This window comes from Physeter macrocephalus, chromosome 5, assembly GCF_002837175.3.
Source record: "Physeter macrocephalus isolate SW-GA chromosome 5, ASM283717v5, whole genome shotgun sequence".
NCBI lineage: Eukaryota > Metazoa > Chordata > Mammalia > Artiodactyla > Physeteridae > Physeter > Physeter macrocephalus.
This window is the reverse complement of record NC_041218.1, coordinates 27512035-27521684: the sequence shown is the minus strand read 5'-3', so window position 1 is coordinate 27521684 and position 9650 is coordinate 27512035. Positions and strand designations below refer to the sequence as shown.

Genomic DNA, 9650 nt, shown 5'->3' with positions numbered 1-9650 from the left:
GGAGTCCTCCATCTTCAAACACTGAATTAGACTCCCTGCACTTAAAGTTGAGAACCTGGTAAAGCTTATAATCTCCGTTACAGAAATGTAGTGTAACAATATATTCTACATTTCTTTTTTTTCCCCAGTTATAGATGAAGCAACTTGAAAAACATTCCTAAAACATGAAGAATATTTAAATGTAAATCATCATTATAGCTCTTTATCCATCAAAGTGGCTTCATTCCACTCTCTCTCTTCTGTGTTTATATCTTGCATCAAATATTAGATGAAGCAAAGTGTGTAGAAGAAATAAGTGCTTCTCATAGTCATTCCTCTTTGTGATGGGAGTACTAAGGCTTCAACATATCTCCTTTGGGAGCTTTGTTGGGTCCAGTGGAGCACCCCAGGCTGTGTTCACCTTCCTTCTGGTTCCATGTTGTTTGACTCTGGATTTCAGAGCACCCCCTCTTATTGCAAATATGTCTTTCCTTTGGGGCTGGAATGCCCCGACTGACCGTTGTGCTAGAAGATTTGACATGCCTCCAGATCTGAGCCTCTTCTTTTTAGTAGGAAGCCCCCAAAAAGGTGCGACAGGAAATTTTATTACATTATTTTATGCTGATAGACTTGGCTACTATCCTCACATAGATGAAAGAACAGGCAGAAGTGTGTATGGAGGAATCCCCCAGATGGGATCCTTAAAAAAGCATTTGGACAAAGCTAAAAAAGACATTTCCTATTACATGCCAATCGACAACGTGGGCTTGGCTGTCATTGACTGGGAAAACTGGAGGCCTACCTGGGCTAGAAACTGGAAACCTAAAGACGTTTACAGGCATCAGTCTATTGAGTTGGTTCTGCAACAAAATATACAACTTACTTTCCCAGAGGCTGCCAAGATAGCGAAAGTGGAATTTGAAAAGGCAGCAAAGAGTTTCATGCAGGGGACTTTAAAATTGGGAAAATTACTTCGGCCAAATCACTTATGGGGTTATTATCTTTTTCCTGACTGTTACAATCATAATTATAACCAACCTAGTTACAATGGAAGTTGCTGGGATATAGAGAAAAGAAGAAACGATGCACTCGACTGGTTGTGGAAGGAAAGCACTGCCCTTTTCCCATCCATTTATTTGAATAGCAAGTTAAAATCTTCTCCACAAGCTGCCCTATTTGTTCGTAATCGTGTCCAGGAAGCCATTCGGATGTCTAAAGTAGCCAATGCTAAAAGCCCACTTCCAGTTTTTGTGTATGCCCGTCCAGTTTTTACTGATGTGTCTTTGCAATTCCTTTCTCAGGTAAGAAAATCAAGGTAAGAAGGCTACGGAATATTGTTCACAAATGGTGTTTAGTGGGACTGAACATAATTTTTGAAGGGAGTGAAATTTAGCTTTTAATAACCTTTAGGAATATACACCCAGGTAGTTCTGCATCATTATATGAATGTAAAATAAGAACATATTTCATGTTTAACGTAATCATATAATATCTTAGCAGTCATGGAGAACTGGGTAGTATAGACAACGTATTATCTCAGATCCTTTCATTTTTTCTTTTATGGGCCTGGTCTCTTGTCAGTAGAAGTAATTAAAATAATAGCAGAAAATCTGTATTTTTCTTATAGTAGGGCAGTGGTGGCATAAAAGATAGAAATAAATAGTGGTGAAATATTTAAATAATTATTGTTGGCTCAGCATTCTTGGCTTTGATGTTATTGTGCTATGTATAACACTTTCATTTTATTCCTCCCTGTTAACTCTTTCTATCACATTTTCCAGGGTGACCTTGTGAATACAATTGGTGAGAGCGTTGCTCTAGGTGCTTCTGGAATTATAATGTGGGGAAGTCTCAATTTAAGCCTAACTAAGGTAAGTTGAATTGATAGGAAGTAGATGAAATCATTTCTACTTTTAATGTTTTTGAGGATTGTTGTGGGACTGAATAATAAAATAAGCACTCTGTTTGGCACACAGTAGTAGGTGCTCAATTGATAGTGGCTAAGTCAAACTATCTTTCATTCGTGTGGTTGTGTTGTAAGGCTGTTTTCCAGCGAGGAAACAGAAATTTGGTGAGATTCATTGAAATTCCCTAGGCTGCGTGGCTAAGAAGTAGCAAAAACAGGACTAAAACCTTGGTTTCCTTATGTGGTGTTTGGTGTTTTGTTCTACTATACCGTGCCGTGTCACTTCTCAAAAGAGCTCAGCTAGTCAATATGTATTCACTCATTCTTCCATTCACCCAATTACTGTTTATTAAGCACTTATTTATTTAGTCATTTAATGACAGTTTACCATGGGAGCCAACAACTGGGGGCAGGGTGTGGGCAGTTGGGATTTAGTTACTTTTTGAAAATATTACTAAATTGTTCAAAGTTTCCTTAAGGGAGAGGAAAAGGAATCCTTCTTTATTTTCCCCAGGTTATATTTAATAGTGTCTATTTTAAGTAAAATTTTAAGTAAAACTTGTTTTATTAGGAAAAATGTTGGTTTTGCTCTGTATGCATTTTCTTCAGTTCAAAAAGCCTTTATCTATCATGACCTAAACCTTTTCTCTCTTCCTTTATTTTCATCCTTTTTTAATTCTCCATACGAGGCCTTTATCCTTCACCTCTTCAGTCTTCTTGACTCAAAGCATGAGTAAAACTGTCACATGGACGCTGCTGAGTTGGAGCTGAACTTTTCCTTCTCTGATGGATGTGGAAATATTAGTGACGTAGGTGCCATGGAGAATGTCTAATGAAGCTCTTGGCCCAGATGTCTTATCCTAGGACCTACAGAGAACAGACTTTATACTCTAAGAACAGATCTTTCGACATCTTGTCCTTCAGATAGACTAGCCATATTTTTCCTTCATTTATAAAGGTACTTAACTTTGTGAAATTCTTTTAAGGTAATCTGAGCCCTCCTACCTATTTGGTAGATTCTGGTAGATTTGATCAACAGTAAAGAGAACTAATAAAAAATATAAGTTCAGGGAAAAGTATATATCCCTTTTGCAAAATCTTCTATACGTCAGAAAATTATTTAAGAATTATAATTCTCCTAAGAATATTCCTAGTTTTTATTAGTTGTTTTCTCAAACCTACAAACTCCTTTCTCAAGGATCCTGTTAATTCTACGATAGAACAATTTATAAATTCCCCATACTATTTCCTTTTTTAAAAATTTTCAGAATTGAGAACTCTACCCTTACTCTGATGAGGAATGAATCAGGCATTCTCCAATCAGTAGGATGGCATGGCATACTACTTGTCACATTTTTTTTTTAATTGCACTTTAATCTTAGATTCATGTACTTCTACCATGACTCTCAAATCACCTTCAGTATTATTCATACAGGGACAGTCCTTCAACTTTAATGTGATGATTTTCTACTTAATGACACTGCCTTGAAATTGTTCCCTGTGGACTCTGTTCTATATATTTCTGCTACCTTTCCCAATTTATGATCATTTTGAATGTTAATTCCGTCATTATTCGCCTTTTTTCTATGTTATTTGAAATCAATAGAGTCATGGATTACTTGTGTTTCCCGATTCACTGACAACTCGAGACAATGGTAATTGCAGGTTTACTTGCAATGACCGAATTGATTTAAAACAATTGTCATCAAATGTAGGCAAACCATTTCCTTCCATTGCATCTTATTAGATCCAATGGCGTGGCAGAGCCAGCTTCTACTGGTCCCAGCTCATGAGACCTGATTGTTAAATATTCAGAAATTTTGTGAACTGTTAAAAACACAACCATTATTAAAAATTAAATTATAAAAGCTCAGAATAAAATTAAGTATGTTAAAAACAGAAAGTATTGATAACAAATACTCAAAATGTATCAATTATTTATTTTACTATTATCCATACTTTTGAGGTCATTTACACCTATTGTATCCGTCTAAGTGGAAATGGTATTGTGTAATGGTGTGCTACTTCACACCATACTACCATAATGGTGGGGTAACTGATCCCCAATTCTGCACTCAGTCATGCCAGGTTGCTAGGTTAAAATTGGCCAAGGTAGGAGTATTTACACCATGGGTATTGACAAGTGCTATAAACTAGGCTTTATCTCTTAGAGAAACAGTTTTAGATCCTTCGAAAGAGTGCATCTTGTATAGGCTAATGATGCTCAAAACATTCTCATCTCTTTACTCCTCTTCCTGCCTAGTTCTTGTCTCTGTAGACAATTCCAACGTCATCTGATCTTGGTATAAATTCTCATATATCCCTGGCACCGGTGATACTGTGTTGAAGAATATTGACATAGTCCCTGCCTTCATGAAGCTTATGTTAAAGTTGGAGGGATAGAAACAATATAAAACAATACAAATATTCGATGTGATAAATTCTATGCAGAAAATTAAAATAGAGAGCTGTAAGAAAGTAGACTGGAAAGGTGGGTCTTGTCTAATTAAAGCTGTGATCTGAATAACAAGATGGAGTCAACCACGTTAAAAATGAGAGGAAAGAGCATTCTGGGCAGGGGGGAAAAGTAAGTGCAGTTTGAAATGAACCTGCCACCCCTGTGAAACAATTAGTATATCTAAGGCCGAGTGGATAAGGGAGAGTTGTACAAGAGCAAGGAGAGGTTACACCCCATCAGGCTGTATACAAGTTGAGAGAAGTTGAATTGTATAATAAACACCATGTAAAGCTGTTGGAGGGTTACGAAGAGGTTTTCTATCGGTACCATAAAAATTACAACAAACAGTGGTTTAAGCAGCAGAAAATTATTATCTTACAGTTCGGTAGTTCAGAAGTCCAATATGGATCTTAATGCTGTAAAACCAAGATGTTGGCAGGGTTACATTCCTTTCTACAGAACGACCCTCATTTGCTCATTTGGGTTGTTGGCAGAATTCATTTCCTTGTGTTTATTAGCATCAAGATCTCTATTTTCTGACTGGCTGTGGCTAAGGCGATTTCCAGCTTCAAGAGGTCACTGCATTCTTTCCCTTTTGGCCTTCTCCTCTATCTTCAAAGCCAGCAATGCCGGGTTGAGTCTCCCTTACCTCTGAATTTGTCTGCCTTCTTCCAGCTCATGTAAAAAATCCAAGTTACATTTTTAAGGACTTGTGATTGAGCCCATCCAGATAATTCAGGATAACCTCCCTGTCTCAAGATCCATACCCTTAATCATATCTGGAAAGTCCCTTTCGCCATGTAAAGTAACACAGTCACAGGTTCCGTGGGACTGGGGTACGGACATCCTTGGAAGGCCCTTGTTCTGCCTACTGCCGATGGCACCACCTCAAGGAAGGCAACAGGAAGTAGATCCAAGTGGAAGCTGTGAGGTTCCTCAACTTGCCTGCCCACCTGCCCACCACTTCCTTTGATCTTTTACTGAAGGTCTAGCACGGCCAACTCACCCCATGGGACTGCTGATCATGAAAGCAAGCAACTACCTTCTACGTTCTGAAAAGGACGGAGGCCCAGTTTTAGAAAGTATCAGTTTCAAGATGAATCATTTTAGTTACTCATCACTCATACTCTGCCAAATAAGTATATCTGTAAAAGAGCTGTCATAATTCGCCCATACTTGAATTATACATAACATTTAATATATACTGGTTGAACCCGTTTAGTTGTTTTGAGCTAGCAATTTAGAAATCACTCTTTCCAATGCCTAAACTTGTCTGACAAATGTGATACCTATTACATTTATTTGTACTTTATATTATTTATACATTGAGGGCTAACCAATGATATGGGGCCCTGTGTTAGCCCTTTTATGTACTTTCTATCTTTTCATCTTCACAACAACCCTATGAAGTAGGTGCTATAATTATCCTTATTGTATGATGATGAAGCTGAAACACAGCCAGATGAATTAATTTGTCCAAGGTCACCCAGATAGGAAACTAAGACTCTGAACGCTTAAGAGATTCCCAAGCTCACACAGCTAGCCATTAACGGAACTGTGACTCCAATCCGGACAGATGGATTCCAGAGCCCATGCTCTACTCCCTCCACCTGAACTGTACCATTCTGCCCCTTCTACCCCCATTAGTTTATGAATTATTGAGGAAGACCGAGGCTAGGGTATACTAAACCTCAACTGGTCAATTATTTAGTGACATGAAATGGCATGCGAAACTTACAAATGTTACAAAAAACTGTTGGAATAGTCTTGCTTGTTAAAGTCAAAAAAGATAAAACATTTCCGACTCTTACTGGTTCTGGGTTTTGTGTGTGTGTGTGTGCTTCCTTAGAAATTGCTTAATGTAGTGAATTAATTCACATATGAACCAACTTGGATGTTAATAATCTGATCTTCATATAATTTTACAGCAATCTTGCATGAACCTAGGCAATTACATGACGACTACACTGAATCCTTACATAGTCAACATCACCTTAGCAGCCAAAATGTGTAGCCAAGCACTTTGCCAAGAGCAAGGAGTGTGTACAAGGAAATACTGGAATTCAAGCAACTACCTTCACCTGAACCCAAAGAATTTTGCTATTCAAACTGGGAAAGGTGGAAAATACACAGTACATGGGAAACCCACACTCCAAGACCTGCAACAATTTTCCAAAAAATTTTACTGCAGTTGTTATGCCAATATCCGCTGTAAGAAGAGAGTTGATATAGAAAACATTCATACTCTTAATGTATGTATTGCTGAAGATGTTTGCGTAGATGGCTTTCTAAACTTAGAACCCAGGAATCATTCTTCTAGCTGGAAAGAGATATCTTCTACCACTTTCAGCAATATCTCATTCTCCACACCAACGGTCACAGTGTCTCCATGTGTTCCTGGGAAAGCTCTCCATGGGTGCCTCAAAGTCATGTGTTCAGTGGAAGCCCTCTCCAACAACACCCAAGGGGGCTGTCATAGCGTTAACTGGAAAAACACTTCCAGTCAGTTACATATTCAAAACAAGAAAAATGAAACAACCTATTAAAGTACAAATTCAGTGCTTATTAGGCTTCCTGTCTACATTCTTTGTGTTTTTATATTTTTTACATTTTATTTTTAAATTAATTAATTCTTTTTTGGCTGTGTTGGGTCTTTGCTGCTGCGCGCGGACTTTCTCTAGTTGCGGCGAGTGGGGGCTACTCTTCGTTGCGGTGCGGAGGCTTCTTATTGAGGTAGTTTCTCTTGTTGCGGAGCACGGGCTCTGGGCGCACCGGCTTCAGTAGTTGTGGCTCGCGGGCTCTAGAGCGCAGGCTCAGCAGTTGTGGCGCACGGGCCCAGTTGCTCTGCGCCACGTGGGATCTTCCTGGACCAGGGCTCGAACCCGTGTCCCGTGCATTGGCAGGCAGACTCCCAACCCCTGCGCCACCAGGGAAGTCCCTTACATTTTTATATTTAATAGTTTTGCTAGCTTATTTTTTTAGGCAAGTGATGATACCTATATATTTAAAGTTTTATATTTGAAATGTGAATCAAAACTCATGGCCAAGATAGTATTTTAATTTTTTGAGCGAAGATTGCTTTTTCATGACCAAATTGAACTTGGAATTATTATTGACTGATAAACAAGGAATTGTGACCAGTGCCTTTAATTTTCAGAATCATAGTGAGAGCAGTGTTATTACTAAATCCATTGATACTACATTTCACTTATGAAATTCAAAGTAAACTCTTGATAAATAAGATAGCATAGAATTTGCTTTGTAAGATGATATCCAATTTTGTATTTTCTAATTGCCTTGTGTATAGCAGATATTTCACAAACTGTGAATGTGTATATACTAAGAGGTACCTATTATATTCTTGGTTCTACCAAAGGCTGATTGCAAGGCCTATGATACTTAGAGGCCTAGTGTTCTTCTGATAAAAGTGAAGATTTGAATAATGCCAATTTATTGTAAATGAATGTCTTTATAAGTAGTTTTTAATATGTAATAAAAGTATCAAGAAAATATTAAATGTAATATCTTTTAAAATGTAATATTCTAAGCATACTAGTCTGTCTCAAGCATGTAACTATGGTTTTTAGCTATTTCATCTTGATAATTTTTTCAAGTTGTGTTTTATAAAAAGGTAACCTTTAAAAAGTGATTAACCCATCAACTTTTGTACATGGTTTAATATGTCTTCAGAATTCACATATGAAAATTCTAATTTTCTTTTCATTCTTGGTTGTCAAATTTGACAGTCTTGTGTACCTAAAAATCCTTATTTTATCTAAGCATTCACATCCTTCATATAGCATCTATTGAGTGTATATTCTTTGCCAGGCTCAACATTAAGTGTCACAGATTCAAGGTGAAGTAGCATGCTTCTTGCCTTCAGTGAGTTTGTTGCATATTTGAAGAAGACAGACATCGAAAGTGGAAACTTACAACATAACGTGTGAGAAGTGCTATAATATAGTTCAGCATACTCTGGCATACAAACAAGAATCTGAGGGTGTCAGAGAAGGATTTCAAAGATGTCATGAAAGAGATGAAGTGTCTATTGCCTTGAAGGCTGAATAGCAGTTAGCTCACATGGAGACACGAGACAAAAGGAACTGTGGTAGGACAGACACTGAGTGTGGTTTTAGAATGGTATTCAGTAGATGATGGCCAAATGATGTACTGAAGCCTTTTATAAACCATACTAAGAAGTTTGGACTTTACAGGGAAGATGCTCCCAAACTTGTTGACCTGCTCCATTTTTTTTCCCTGCACATATATCACAGCATGATATATTTCTCTATTTTTACTTCCCATCACCTTCTTATAATGTAAACATCATAAGGACAGGTGTTTGGTCTGTTTTTCTTCCTGCTGTATCCACAGTGTAATGAATAGCATCTGAGACTTAGTAGGTGCCCACTAAATATTTGCTGAACAAATAAAAGCCAATGGGGAGCCACTAAAGAATTTTAAGTGTGGGAGTTGTCATGACCACTTGGATCCTCTCACACTAATGCTACCCTTTTCCTTAGTTCTGCCCTTTTCCTTAGTTCTGCCCTTCATTCTCTGCTCCAATTATGATTCTACTGTCAAAGCCGTGTTTTCATAAGTAAGCCACGAAATGAGACAATTTGGTAGTGATCTGGGAAGGATGCTACATATGGACTAGTTTCCTTAGTATACATAAATGGCTGTCAGGTGATTGGGAGTTAGAAAGAATGGAGACAGCAAGGTGAATTGGAAAAGGCATGGATTTTGGAGTTGGACAGTTATAAGGGCAACTTCCAACATTTGCTAGCTATACGAGCCTGAGAAAGGTAACTTGGCTCAGCTTCTATTCTAATCAAATGGTGATAATATGTATCTTTTAGGGTTCTTGAGAGGATTGACTCATATAATACATGGAAAGAGTTAGCCTTAGAAATAACACAGTAGGGGCTTCCCTGGTGGCGCAGTGGTTGAGAATCTGCCTGCCAACGCAGGGGACACGGGTTCGAGCCCTGGTCTGGGAAGATCCCACATGCCGCGGAGCAGCTAGGCCCGTGAGCCACAACTACTGAGCCTGCGCGTCTGGAGACTGTGCTCCGCAACGGGAGAGGCCGCGACCGTGAGAGGCCCGCGCACCGCGATGAAGAGTAGCCCCCCGCTTGCCACAACTAGAGAAAACCCTCGCACAGAAACGAAGACCCAACACAGCCAAAAATAAATACATAAATAAAATTTTTTTTAAAAAAGAAAGAAAGAACACAGTAAATGTCTGTGGGAAAGGGATGGATATGTTTTTACTGGGTATGGAAGATGCCTGTATTACTGCTG

General features: G+C 38.4%; 1 protein-coding gene across 1 annotated transcript; it reads left to right on the top strand.

Annotated features, from left to right (window-relative positions):
• The first annotated feature begins 323 nt into the window (after positions 1-323).
• On the top strand, positions 324-6889 carry SPAM1 (sperm adhesion molecule 1). Its single transcript, XM_007101048.2, has 3 exons — positions 324-1280; positions 1761-1850; positions 6272-6889. Exons 1-3 carry the CDS (start codon positions 324-326, stop codon positions 6887-6889), a joined length of 1665 nt encoding a protein of 554 aa, XP_007101110.2.
• Positions 6890-9650: the final 2761 nt, after the last annotated feature.